The sequence below is a fragment of the Terrapene carolina genome, unplaced genomic scaffold (genome assembly GCF_002925995.2).
Source record: "Terrapene carolina triunguis isolate 2854851 unplaced genomic scaffold, T_m_triunguis-2.0 Scaffold48, whole genome shotgun sequence".
NCBI lineage: Eukaryota > Metazoa > Chordata > Testudines > Emydidae > Terrapene > Terrapene triunguis.
Window position 1 is genome coordinate 1,062,308 of NW_020664399.1, and position 15,097 is coordinate 1,077,404.

General features: G+C 37.4%; 1 protein-coding gene across 1 annotated transcript in view; it reads right to left on the minus strand.

Moving 5' to 3' along the window:
• Positions 1 to 2,862: 2,862 nt before the first annotated feature.
• MARCHF11 (membrane associated ring-CH-type finger 11) overlaps positions 2,863 to 15,097 on the minus strand; it is a 44,180-nt gene continuing 31,945 nt past the window's right edge. The window contains exons 3-4 of the mRNA XM_024209988.1: positions 11,321 to 11,513; positions 2,863 to 3,185 (exon numbers count right to left, since the gene is read on the minus strand). Coding sequence (XP_024065756.1) covers positions 2,863 to 3,185; positions 11,321 to 11,513 — 516 coding nt within the window. The remainder of the gene's footprint in view (positions 3,186 to 11,320; positions 11,514 to 15,097) is intronic.

Consider the following 15,097-nt stretch of genomic DNA (forward strand, 5'->3'; position numbering starts at 1 on the left):
AAGGGTTGGTATAAGTTTCAGCAGGACGTTTCTATTTTATCTAGGCCATTTTGCCCTTCCTAAAAACCAAACTTGCCTTTCATCACTAGAGGATGTTCAAATGAGGAGGAGGAGAATGCAGAATATATTGTATATCCTGAAGCATACAAGGTTTCCATTTTATTGCTTGGAGATCATGGGGTTTGATTCTCCATTGCCTTGTACAGGTGTAGTCACTTACACCTATCAAATGCTACCACTCCCTTTGAACACCAATTTTGTACTTATTGGGTTTATTTCACCACTATGGCACTCCAGTTTTACGCCAATGTAATTCTAATGAAATCAGTGGTTGTATCTTGGGTCCACTAGGTGAAAATTATTACATAAAGCATTAGGCAATGGAGACTTGTTCTTTGTATATCCATAGAGCATAGAATGGGTTTGCTAGGGATATACCACTAGATGCTTTAATAAAACTCTGTGCATGTGTGCAATGCAGAGCTGTGATTATATTGGGCCTGATTTACTACTGTGTTTCTCCAATTTTATGCAGCTATAACGCCATTGGTTTCAAATAAATTGCATTGGTTTAAAACCTCATGACTCAAGCTCTACTAAACTCTGTATGATGGATATATCTTATTCAGCGATGCAGTGAAAACAGCCATAATACAGTTCACTGTACAAAAGTTGGCCTTTTAAATGTGATTTCATAACAAACTTGTTTTACTTAATAAGTATATACAAATTTCAGTGACTATATCATGTTCAACTGAATCTTCTCTCTCTCCCATTTAATTTCTATTCTGGGGTTTTTCAGTCCCCTTTCTTAGCTTGCGCAAGGGCACCAAGGAACCATCTCCCTATAAGGACTTTTATGCTCTTTTGTAGAAAATCCAAAACTTTGCAATGTCAGTCAATTCTTAAAAGAAAATTTAATATATTGAGTTATATGCATAATACAATTTTAAAAAAATCTAAAGGGATAATGTGTTACCTGCTAGTCTCTCTTAACTTGTTGACTCTTGACTCAAATATGACTGAATAAGGTTTAATCTCATCAAGAAATATTTCTTTATAATTTTTGTTTACTTTTTAGTAAATTCTGAGAGAACCATTGAAAATGTGCTTTAGGAGACATTACACATTTTAAATTCAGATTTTTCCATTAGATACCTCTCAACTAGCATGTACAAAATTGGGAAAACTAAAGGGTGTAGGACACTATTTTGAATATGTTGGGGTGGTGAAATCCCTGTCTTTGGAGGTATTTAAGAACAGGTTAGACAAATATCTGTCAGGGATGGTCTAGGCTTCAGGGCAGGGGAAGGGGGAGATAGACTAGATGACTTGTTCAGTTAATGATTACAAATGACATTAAAATTGTTTGGTGACTTTTACATATGTAAAAAGAAGAGGAATTACAAGTTGCAGATGTTTATAAGTTGCCCATGATCATAGTATGTGAGTGCACCCAGGATGAAAGCATCGCTTTCATTCACAGCATTTCAACAGGCTGATCTATTAGCTTCCCTTTGAGTGCTAATGACACTTCATAGGACATATAGTTTACGCCTCAAAAAACCCACTGTGCAATTGCAAATATGTTAGTGCCTTTTCCCAGTTGTATTAAGGAGACCCAAAAGACAGGAGTTTGGTCTGATAGAAGTTAAGAGATAGAACTGGAAAGATCCACAGGAAGAGATTTAGCTCCATTTTGAGACCCACCACAGGAGCTATGACTCCAGGGAGGCAGACACAGGGTGTGTTTGGTGTTCAGCTGAGGAGCAGAGTATTGGGGCACACAGGTGAAGGACTAAAGTTCAAGCCAAGGAAAGGTGAAAGTAGTTTAAGTATATACTTTTGGTTTCAGGTTTTTTGGAAAACTCCAGAGAAGACTCCCTGAAGAAACAGTAATGTCTGAGACATTGTAGTGCCTGAGAGGTACAGGTACACAGTGGGCCCAGGAAGGGGCTGTAGAAAAGGCCTGCTGATAGGTTGAGGTAGGAAGAAGCCTGGGGGGAAGCAGGGGCTGGGAAGGTCTGGATAAACACACCTTGCATGCTCACTATAGGGTTCCTGGGCTAGAACCCAAAGGAGAGGGAGAGCCTGGATTCCCCTATGGGCCCTCCAAAAACAGTGCCAGGACCCTGGAAGCCAGGTGTCAAAGGACTAGTATGTTTGGATTTGGACCACAAACTCAGCATGAGGTGTTGGACTTTACTTTGTTGGACTTGCTTTCTTACCCCAGAAGAAAAGGACTATAAATCACCTGGCTAGAGGATTACATCACACGAAGAAACAGACTGCTCCAGGACTGGACCGGCTGTGGCAGAGGGCACTAGATGAGGAGAGCCTGCTATGCTTTGCCCAGAGACAAAAGGGGCATGTGAACAGTGAGTCCATCTTCTACAAGCCCCTATATATCATCTTTCTGAAATGTGACTGAACCTCTACATAGCTACTATATTAAATGATGCACTTAAATATATCTAGAGTTAGTCACAGAGATACCAGTCATTATTTTCCTCAACTTACGCATTTGAAAAACTATATCGACTGAAAAAATACACAACGCTATGACAGATATTTTTGGCTTAAAAGATTGGTTTCCTCATTATTCAAGGCAATGAGAGTTAAATTATATTTTTATAAATTTCAAGTACAAATTGACCAGACTATGTAATATACCAGACTATAAAAAAGCAAACAACTTTTTCAGAAAAATGTATTTGCAATTCAACTGATCATATAAAAAGCATTAAATGTTTTAAAAGTTGTAAATATTTTCAGAAGTGCCATTCATTGCAACTACATTCCGGAGTACTGTAAAGTCCAGGGCACATTATCCTTATTTGTGTAGCACAGTGAGCATTATCTTTACACTGAGGTCACTCTCATCACAACCTCTCCAGAACTGTTATCTTCTGATGAATCCTCATGAGGTCTCATTCGATTGAACAGATGCAGCAATACATAGCCACACTGAAATCTTGGAGAGGTTAACTGTGTTGGATGAATTAAATTTCTGTTTCTAAATGCAGTTAGTGGTAACCACAATGTCCTACCCGGTGAAGATGCTCCTCGATTGCTCTCTTCTATGTCTGTAGCTTTATCATAATTTAATACATCCCAGTGAAGATTAACAGCCCTCCAGCGCTTAAACACTCTGTAAACTGATGCACCTTCATGTACAATTAGTCCTGAAATTTAAGGAAAGAATGATTAGTTACTACACAATAATCTTAGACTCCATTTTAAGAGGGAATGAATAAAGATGTAAACTTAACCACATTTATCACATTGCAACTGGCAGGTGCCTGTCAAATTAAGATGAGGATCCCTGTGAGTATCTTAACTCTAATAATACAAATAACTGTCCATAAAAGATACAGAGGACTTATACAATCAGCCAATAATTTATCTAAACTATTTGAGGTAAACTTTAGGTCCACTCAGAGTGTATATCATAATTTTACCCCCTCCTCCTTATCGTCAGTGTAATGAGAATCTAAATTTTTAAATGAAAGTTTCTAGCCTTTATGGTTATTAAGGAAACCTTCTGTATGTGAACTGAACATAACCAATGTTATCTGAGGCCTTGTCTATACTAGAAAAGTGCATTGATTTAACTAAATTGACATAAAAATCAATCATTCCATTGCATTAGTAAATTACCAACTGAAACTGAGTTAACCCTTGCATATACTGATTTAAGTTTAGCTTAAGTGCTTCTATGTTAGGGATTTTTACTAGAGGCCTCGACCTCATACAAATTGGCGCAATCTCCTTCTGTGGATATTCTTAAATTAGTTTGAGCGGCTTATCTAAACTGGTATAAGGCACTCAAACAGATTTAAGAGCGTCCTCCACATTCTTAGTTCTTCTCTGTGTACCTATAGCCTGAAACAACAGTTGTAATAAATGTGAATTCCCCCTATTACTCCAATGTGGCATTAATTCTGAAACTTGTCTCAGGAAAATAACTGAGATGTCAACATTAACTGTTACTTCACAAGCAGGGTTTGGAGTGATGGACTTTATTCTTTCTGTTCAAATCTCAGAAGGCCAGAGAACAGGGATCCATTCTTGAGATTTGCAGAGATCCAGAGAATCTTTTTAAGTATCCCTCAATGGAAACATGGCTCATTTGATCTCCTTTATAGAATGACTTACTCTTAAGCTCCCATCCAGCAAATATTTACATATATGCTTAATTGTCAGTATGTTACTTGTTCCATTGACTTCAGTGGAATTATTCATATGTTCAAAGCTAAGCATGTGTTTAAGTATTTACAATATTGGGCCTTTACTAATAATGCTTATTGCTGTGAGTAGTTTCATTGGCTGGATTCTGTTTGTAAGATCAAGGCCTATCAGAATAGTAGTTCATCAAAGATTAAACACTCAAAAGAAAATATATCTGGAAGTTTTAGCCAAGTCATCTCCAATGAGTAACACCAGTGACTGAAAAGAAATAATTCTCATAGAGAAACCTTAGTTTTTCCTTTTCGTCTCAATTTTTTTTAAAAAATAGAAAACTTTAGCAATTTTTAATAGGCACTGACAAATCTTTATAGAGAAAATTAAGGTATTTTTGTTTTGAGAGATGGATTTTTTTAAGGTTGCTAGCGCTATATTTCAATTGAAAATGTGGTTGGTTCCAACTAGGATTTTTTTTTGGTTTTGAAAAGGGAAACTTGTGTGTCACCATAAGTTTTTTCTTTTTCAAACTTTCTGTAAGGAAAAAAAAAGGGAGGATGTGATGTCCTAAAATGGTTAATGTCCCATATTGTCACTATCAACAAAGCTAGCAGAATATTAGATGTTCACTGCTCCTCTCAACTATGGCTGTTTTTTTCATGTAGCTAAATGACATATTTCGAGCTTGCAATAAAATTGCTTCATGTTTTATAAACCTGCTGTCTGTGTATTTAGGAAATTGAACTATAATGAACATGAAGTTAGCCACTTATTGCCATATTTACCTGATAATGATCAGGATTCTGATTATCATCAGTGAAGGAATTACTGGCAAGGAAAAGATACCAAATTTCATTACTGAAATACTTAATGTAACTCTATTTTTCATCAATATTAAAATGTTTCTAAGATTATTTGCTACTCTGTTTGTGACTATAGCGTCTAGGAAATATTCTTTTTCCACTCTTGCCCATATGAAAAATTATCTGTACAATACGACTGAAGATCACCATGAATGGATTAGTTCATGGATGGATGCTTTTTCATCAAGAGATGATCCAGGACATAAGCAGATTGATAGAAAATGCAACTGATTGCTTTGTAAGATAGCCAGGACCTCAATGCTTATTGCTTGCCTGAATCATTAGGAAGTATGCAATTCACTGGATTTAATAAAGAAAAAGCTAACTTGCATTCTGGTCTGCCTTGTTTCCCAGTAGTAAAATCGTAGAGCTGTTACTGGGTAGCCAATCATTAGAAGTATGATTGAATAGATGGTGTCAAGCCCAGCATCAAAAGTGTGAGGGGAAAGGACAAGCGGAAAATCCTGGCACTGAAGAGTCAGCGCCTTTTTCTGTCATCTTCTTAGTGAAAGAAGGTGTTAACAATAATTGATTTCTGAATGTATTGTTTTCATAGAGTCTAACTGTAGGAGTTGTGTGTTTAGCCAGGGAGCTACAAAAATATCTGAGAATAGTAGCTGGCTTTTGTTAGTTCACACTATTCCCTTGATCCCAACATTCATAAATAGAGGACACAAATATCTGGTCCCCTCTAACCATCCTTCAATTCTCCTCTACCTCCAGAAGCCTTATTGTACTTGGGATCCAAAGCAGAAGAAAAGGTCCATGTTGCTCTATGGAGGGAATATGTTTGAGAACAAAGAGTTGTGGTTTCTCCTTCTAACACTACCTCCCCAGGACCACACTGTAGGAGACTAGTTAGCACTGATTTCCTGAGGACAGCTGAGAAGTCCTGGTAGCTAAACAATGACTTGAACCACTGCCCTCTCAAAGCCTGTTTCTGCCCTTGATGCCATTTTAGGAAAGAGTGATTTGTGACTTCCTGTAGCAGCCATAAAGACTTCAGGTAAGGGCACACTGTGGATATATGATATTGAAGCTGCCATCCTCCTAAATTGAGTGAATCCTGAGCTTCAGCTCATTCATAATGACTGGCTGTATAGTCATATCCACTTAGTTTTTGACCTGAGATGGTTTAACTTTCTACAAAGGCCACAGATGATCTCTTTGACTTTCTAAATTGCTTAGTCCTGTCTAAGTAGTAGCTCTCTCGATATATAGGGTGTACAACTTTTCCTTCCAAAACTCTAGACATTCTGGTGAGGTGAAGACAAATAGTGATATAAACTGACTGAGATCAAAGTCCAACACAGTTTTTACCAGAAATTTGAAGTGATTCCTAAATACAATCATATCTTTATGTTGTACAGTATAAGATCTGTAGGCCATAGCTCTTTATGGCAAGGACTCGCTCTTTAGTACATCCTATGCACTGTATGAACATAATGGGGCCATGATCCTTGATTAGGCCTTTAAGTGCTACCGTAATTTAAATTATTAAGGGCCTGCAACTCTGCTGGGTCTCTTTATTTGCCTTCTTGTTTTTAAACCATTAGGGTGCACTCACATTACATTTACAAACCTTTCTCTGAAACCATAAGGGCTAAAAACTTTTTTAAATGAAAGCTGATATTCTCATATACTCACTTGTCTCAAGGAGCTGTTGGTTTAAATAAAACACTAAATACCACAAGACTTGCAATAAAACAGATCTGGCAACACTAGATGAGATAGAAGGGGCAACTTCTGAAGAGTTTCCCACCATTTCCTCCCCTAACACTGAGTCTGACTCTACATCTGGCACAACTACTGATCCCAGGGACTCAGGTGAAGGGGGCCAAGGGATCCTCATTGGTGCCTTCACCTTCTTGCAGGACACTTTCTAGGGGAGTCCTGGAGGATTGAGTTCCTAGAGCTTTGGCCAGATGGATCTGACCTGGCAGGATCCAAGAAAGCCATATCCTCAGGATCTCTAAGATTTAAGCAAACTGATTGCAGTGCGATCGGGGCAGATCCAACAGTAGGAGCACCTTTTCTTATTATTATGATGTCTTTCAGAAATAGTACGATCTTTCCTTGGCTCCATACAAAGAATCTGGATCCTGAGCCCGTGGAACAAATTTCAAAAGTCCCTGCAAACACATTTACAAGAAGACAATCCTTTTCAACCTGTGATTGGGCATCAGGCTCCAGCACCAAAACTGGCTTTGTCACCACAAAAACGGTATGATTAATGGATTTTCCAAAATGTTTGGCAAAGCAAAAAGTCTACAATTCATTTCAGGTTGAACAAAATGTTTCATTTTGATTTTGATCATTTCTAAATGCTTTGATTTTTTAAAATAAAATTAAGGCAAATTTTGAAAGTACTTTTTGAACCAAAAAGCAAAACATTCACTTTAAAAATGTTGAAATGATTTTTTTCAGAATTTTTAAGACTTTTTTTACTTAAAGAATTCAGCAAAATTGACATAAAAACATGAAATATTTCAGCATCACTAAATCTGTATTTTTTTGCTGTAAAACATTTAAGATGAAATATTTTGTCCAGCTCTAGTTGCCATGCTACTCATGCCGGAGGACATCTTCCAGAAGACGGTCTCCCAGAATCGTGCCTCTTGGAGTCTTAGTCCTTGTGGGCCCTTTTTGAGTTGGCCTTGCAGGCATGACAACTTTTAGCTAAATGCTCTTCCCTATGGAATAAATTGCCTGTCTCAAGTAGGGACCGTCACAGGACAAAAGGAAAACCCCTTAAAACTATTGTTTAGATGGGCCCACAAAAATGTATGAATTGATCAAACAATTAACATGAAATATAAATAAATCTAACTTTAACAATACAACTATTTCAAAAACCACTTACAACTAGATTTGTTTAACATGAAGGAAAAGAGTTGGTGAGTAGAAAGATACTGCAGTACAGTTAGAGGGAGAGGTTATTTATACCATTGGTCTATAGAATGTTAGAGTGGGGGAATTGTACACACACTGACAACTTACTACTTCAAAAAGGTTCCATTACCACGGCTTAGTCATTCTTCTCCAATAGTGTGACTATGTGGAGGCAATGTGATGAAGGAGAGCAGCCAGGTCCAAGCAATGGAAGAGCGGGAAACTAATGTACTATTCCTTAAGGAATCCTTAAAGTTTTTGAATCCTAAATTCCTTTAATGTAAACACCTTGAGCACTCTCTCTCTCTCTCTCTCTGATAATCCCAACAGGGACGCACTAATCCCTGGCAATATCAATGTGTACAACTTTGACTGGTCACAGTTCCATTTAGTTCAAATCTGAAAGACTTCTCTGCAAATCTTGCATGCTTTGGAAGTTTTCCTGTGAGAACAACTTCATACCCAGTTCAGATGCAGAATTGCATAGAGAATTTGACACTGATGTGACTAGAAGGGGATGCTGTAAGGAGGGACCCAGAATTTCCAGGGAAAATCAGAAGAGGATGAAGGGAACAACGGACACAAATTTCACCTTCATGTTAAAATGTGTAAGTTAAATTGATGTTGATAGACCTGTCCTGTGCATAGAGAATAAGAATAGTCTTGTAATACAAGGCAACTTTATTCTTTGTTAAATGTTACAAAAGTGGACTTCCTGTAAAACTGGATAGGCTGCAAATGGAACTGAACAGAGAATCCACACAAGTTATTTATTGGGTGGCATACTGGTGAGCTGTAAGCTTTGACAGTTTTCTCTTGGTACAAATGAATGACAAGGCTGGCAGATTAAAATGTATGAGACATTTTTTAATATTACTTACTGGATAGGAGTGTGGATTGATGCAATGAAATAAGATTTAATGGAAAAATACTAAAAATAATCTGTTAAAGTTTCTAAATGTGCAGGTTTTTAATATAACTGTGCAGTTCTCACTAGCCAATTATTAAACTTCATTTCAAAATTATAAAAACAATAACACTTCAAGCAGTACAGATATTTACATTTCTCAGGTGGCTGAAAATATTTGATTGTTTATGCAGAGCCATAGATGTACATGACTTTAGACAACGGGAATAGGTCTTTGGTCATGGAGTTTACAACTCAGGCCCTGACCCTAAAATTAACTATCCATGAGCGCACCCTTGTGCCTATGCAAATCCCCACTGAAATCAGTGAGGCTTTTCATGGGTGCAGGGACCCATCCACAGGGAATTTATTGCAGGATGATCACAAATAAAGGGGTGGGGCACTTAACTTTTAGACTTGTGCTTCATAACACTTCTGTTGGCTGCATCAACACTGCACAGGTCATAGTGTGTGAGGAACAGAGTATAGCATACACTACTTGTTAGTCCGTTTACATAATTTAGAGCTAATTGGTAAGAATTAAAGAGCAAGACAAAAACTTTCTAATGTAATAAAATCATTGCCCACTGAACTGCTGTTGGAAAGTTATATCTGTTACCAGATTGTCTTGTGGCTTTTTTAGATCATTCAGAAACCTAAACATTTGCATTCTAAGGAATTTAATTCAAATATTTTCAGTTAAAACAATTACTCAGATTAAAGTCCTTTATCCTATAGAAGTTACAATAACAGATACTCCTAACACAGAGTAAAGTTGGAGATGCTAATAGATATTTTAAAAATTTATAAGTGGTCTTGGATGCACATGTTTAAAATACAATAGGCTGCAGAAGATTACTTGAAAGTATATTGAACTTGAATGGTCTGAGCTGATCAGAAGTACAAAAATGCTGCACAATTACCAAACCAGTTAACCAGTTATTTCTTAATTCCCAGACACAAGTTTAGTAATTTAAAGTTATTAGGTAACATAATTGTTAAAAAAAACACCTACATACTAAGCTTACCATTAATTAAAAGTTAATGTTCAAGTAAGGAAACTATAGTTACAAAATGTAGATAGAGATGCTAATTAATGCTATTAGTATTAATTATAAGACTGTAGTTATATGCATATATTTAGATATCTAAGGCCACTGGCAAGTTTCCAAGTAACACTACTGTATATTGTTTTAAATCTAGATGTGAAAATTTACACTGGACATTTCAGTGACTACTTTATAACTCTTAGCAATCCTTTCTTAGATTTGAATTTCCTCATTAGTACAGCCATAACCCTGTTCCATTGATACATTTAGTTCTATAAATACACTAATGTATTTTTATCTGTCTACAGATACTAAGTAATAAATTTTGAACTGATAAGAGTTTCATTTTTTGTAACAAATTAAACCAGTGAAAAAATTCAATTAACACAATTAGTTTCAAATAACTATGTTATCAACTGACCTGTATGATAATGTATACATGGTATAATAAGAGGCATATATATAAAATTGAGTTAACAGCGACATTTGCAAAGCATTTTGAGATTTTTTTTTTATTAAAAGCATTATACAGCATTTCATCATGTTATTGATATAAATATTCTGGGAACCTTAGTTCAAATTACTATGCCTTACTTACTCTAAGAGTGACTAAAATTCCTTTATTTTTACTTTAGTGTAACCTCTTTCACATTCAGCTCATAGTTGCTTTACTAACTATTTAAAAGTTTTTATTTAGACATTTGGGGATCAATATATTAAAGGAAGTACGAACACACACACACACACACACACAAAAGCTTTCAGAAAGTTGCATCTTCACTCTTTAAGAGTTCTAATGGCATCATAAACCACTTGAGGTCTGCTTTCATAGTATAATTAATAAATTAAAATACTTAGCACTTATATAGTGTTTTTTATCTGTTTAGGATATCAACAGAACTCTTGAATTAGTTCCTTCATCTCACTGCAGCAGTGCAGCCTATCCATTATACTCTATTTCTAGCATAGTGATTCACACAACTCTGTTCAGTGTAGTTCTAGATATGTAGTTCTACGAGAAAATCCTTCAGGGACCTATTCTATCCTTGACATATATAACTAACTCTGCTTAGCAACAAAGGAAGATTTGAGAGAACAGAACTATCATTAGTCGTTTTCATCAAATCTTTGTTATAATTTCACCTATTGACCCTCCTACACTTTACTATCCTTTTAAATTTCAAAGTAAGCAAAACTGATTGTGATTCTGGGAATTTAACATTTAGGGAAAGTGATTTGAACAGTCTGAGGGTTGAGTTTTTGTTTGGTTCCTCTCTCACAGTGTCTCTACTTTTATAAAAGTCAAGTGTTTGCTAAATATGTCATCTAAGAATAAATAAGTAGAGAATTGAAGAGCTAAGGAAGTTTGACCCATAGTTATACTCTTAAACCACAATCTGTACTGATTAATGTTTTGAGCTTACCTATGCACACTAGATCCATAAAACCATACATTCCATAGCAGATTTGAAAAAGGATGTCCTTTCTTTGCCATACTGCATAGGGGCTGAAGGCTGACCATAGAAGCCAAGTCACACTTGCTACTAAGAACAGAGATCCTAGGATTACAGCAATCATCTGCACTTTCTCAACCAGTGTTATTGTAATGCTTTGCCACTAGAAGAGAAACAAAGTAGTGTAAGATAAAATATTACTTTTTGAAAACTTACATTCAACTCCAGTTTTCTCCTGAAACCAGAAATCATTTTAATATTCATACAAATCTTCATAGATCTTTCCTAATATTCTTGACACTACAATTTATGAAGGAAAAAAAGACAGACCAGTAGTATAGAAATTGCTTATGTTAAAGTTTTTTTAATGTTGTCCATATCACCATCTAGAAATGTACTTTGGAAGATTTACATTTATTTCAATCCTGCTATGAATACATAGGACAAAAATATTCAGCATCGGGAAATGCAGCTTGCCTTTCACATCTATATAATGAGTAGCATCAAGACACCATGGGAAGGACAATATCAAAGCCTTAGGTCACAGACCAGCAAAAGGCTGTGTACCTTGGTGGGCTTCATACAGAATGGGAGTCCAAGTAATAAACTTCACAGGCAAAAATTGTTTAAAATAAAACTTATAACAAGAGGATGGATTTGCAGAAGATGGCCTAATGGTAAATCCAGTCACAAGTGGCATATTATGAAGGAATAGTTTGTTTCCTACAACTAAGGTACTATATATATACAATACATTTTATCAGTATTTAAAATCTGTAGAACTATATTTGGATTTTATTAGGGTCATGTATTCAATAGCAAAATCATTTCATACTTCTCAGCTACAGCCATATAGCACCTTTGGCAGTTTTATGCTCTGTAATGCTATCAGTTAGACATTTCTGTTCTTCTCTTCTCACATTTACCAAAGTGAAACAGAACAAGAATAACTTTGTGCTAAATGTTAGAAATCAAAACAACACTCTTAAATGTAATAAAAATTAATTTTCATGAGTCACATAATTGTTAAGAATTAGTAGGAGCATTGCCAGCAGATCGAGGGAAGTGATTATTCCCCTCTATTCGGCAGTGGTGAGACCACATCTGGAGTATTGCGTCCAGTTTTGGTCCCCACACTACAGAAGGGATGTGGAAAAATTGGAGAGAGTCCAGCAGAGGGCAACAAAAATGATTACGGGTCTGGGGCACGAGGACAGGCTGAGGGAACTGGGATTATTTAGTCTGGATAAGAGAAGAGTGTGGGGGGGGGGATTTGATAGCAGCCTTCAACTACCTGAAGGGGGGTTCCAAAGAGGATGGAGCTGGGCTGTTCTCAGTGGTGGCAGATGACAGAACAAGAAGCAATGGTCTCAAGTTGCAGTGGGGGAGGTCTAGGTTGGATATTAGGAAACACTATGTCACTAGGAGGGTGGTGAAGCACTGGAATGGGTTACCTAGAGAGGTGGTGGAATCTCCATCCTTAGAGGTTTTTACAGCCTGGCTTGACAAAGCCTTGGCTGGGATGATTTAGTTGGTGTTGAGCAGGGGATTGGACTAGATGACCTCCTGAGGTCTCTTCCAATCCTAATATTCTATGATTCTGATTAAATTGTTTAGAATATGTGGGAAAGCTTAGTGATAAACTGATAAATAAACAAAACCTTCACAGTGCAATTTTGGCAAGTTTGAGATTCCTTTTTCAATAAACTTGTGGTCATATGAGCTTGTCTTTGGTTTTGGGTTTTGTTGTTTAATTTAAAAGAAAATTAATTGCCTGTTCTAATTTTTTTTAAGATATCATCATTAAAGGTTTTCACTCTGGAGGGGAGAGGGAATACAAGTGTTTGGTTTGGGACAAAGATTACAGGTGTCATAACTATAAAGGGAAGGGTAACAGCCCTCCTGTGTACAATACTATAAAATCCCTCCTGGCCAGAGACTCCAAAATCCTTTTACCTGTAATGGTTAAGAAGCTCAGGTAACCTGGCTGACACCTGACCCAAAGGACCAATAAGGGGACAAGATACTTTCAAATCTTGGTGGGGGGAAGGCTTTTGTTTGTGCTCTTTGTTTTTGGGGGGAGTTTCGCTCTTGGGACTAAGAGGGACCAGACATCAATCCATGCTCTCCAAATCTTTCTGAACAAGTCTCTCATATTTCAAACTTGTAAGTACAGCCAGGCAAGGCGTGGTAGTTTTATCTTTGTTTTCTCAACTTGTAAATGTACCTTTTACTAGGGTGTTTACCTCTGTTTGCTGTAACTTTGAATCTAAGGCTAGAGGGGGGTCCTCTGGGCTCTTTAAGTTTGATTACCCTGTAAAGTTATTTTCCATCCTGATTTTACAGAGATGATTTTTACCTTTTTCTTTAATGAAAAGCCTTCTTTTTAAGAACCTGATTGATTTTTCCTTGTTTTTAGATCCAAGGGGGTTGGATCTTGATCCACCAGGAGTTGGTGGGGGAAAGAACGGGGGATGGTTAATTTCTCCTTGTTTTAAGATCCAAGGGGTTTGGATCTGTATTCACCAGGGAATTGGTGAAGAGTCTCTCAAGGCTACTCAGGGAAGGGAATTAGCACATTGGGAGTGGTGGCAGCAAACCAGATCTAAGCTGGTAGTTAAGCTTAGAAGTTTTCATGCACGCCCCCACATCTGTACCCTAAAGTTTAGAGTGGGGAAGGAGCCTTGACATGGTGGCAGAGCGGTGGGATCATTTTAAACCAAAAGCCAGTACGATTTTTTTTTCCTCCTTTCTAGCTGCTGGGAAAGCAGAGCTGAAGGTAGATGCATATCTTATCTATCCTTGCCTGAATGCAGAGGTGTTACGTTTTTTTAACAAGGGTCTTTGTTAAGAGAAGGGTTCAAGCAGTGAGCAAACAGCTGGCAAAAGGAATTTATAAGCGGAATTGTTTTTTTTCTTTCTACCTCTCGGGGATAGCTAGTTAGAAAGTCTCTGTTACCTAAGCAGCCTGAGCTGAGTGCATCCCAGTTTCAGTGAACTACCGAGGGGTGTGGCCCAGCACAAGAAAACAGGAAAATGACTACCAGTGAAGCAGCTAACAAACTAGAACTGGCCAGACTAGAAGCAGAAGAAAATGAAAGGAAACATCAGAGACTGCTCCAATTAAAAAAACTCAAGAAAAAAGCTGATGAGAGAGCTATGGAGGAGAAAAAAAGAGAGAGGAAGCATGAACTGGAATTAGCAAGGGCTAGGCAGAATAATCCAGCCAACCCTAGCAACCCCTCTCCAGGTACCGCTTCCCATCCCAGAAAATTCCCCACCTACAAAGCAGGCGATGATACTAAGGCCTTCTTAGAAAATTTTGAAAGGGCCTGCCTTGGGTACAGCATCAGTACAGACCAGTACATGGTAGTGCTGAGGCGGCAGTTCAGTGGACCCTTAGCAGAGGTGGCGGCTGAAATGCCTAAGGAACACATGAACAGTTATAAACTTTTTAAAAACAAGGCCAGAATCAGAATGGGGCTAACACCCGAGCATGCCCGTCGGCGGTTCAGAGCCCTAAGGTGGAAACCAGACGTGTTATTTACCCGACATGCCTACCACATTGGGAAAAATTGGGAGGCATGGATATCAGGAGCAAATGTTAAATCTACAGAAGAGTTGCCCTTCCTAATGCAAATAGAGCAGTTTTTAGAGGGTGTTCCTGAGGAAATAGAAAGGTACATACTAAATGGGAAGCCCAAAACTGTAACCGAGGCGGGGGAGATTGGAGCCAAATGGGTGGAG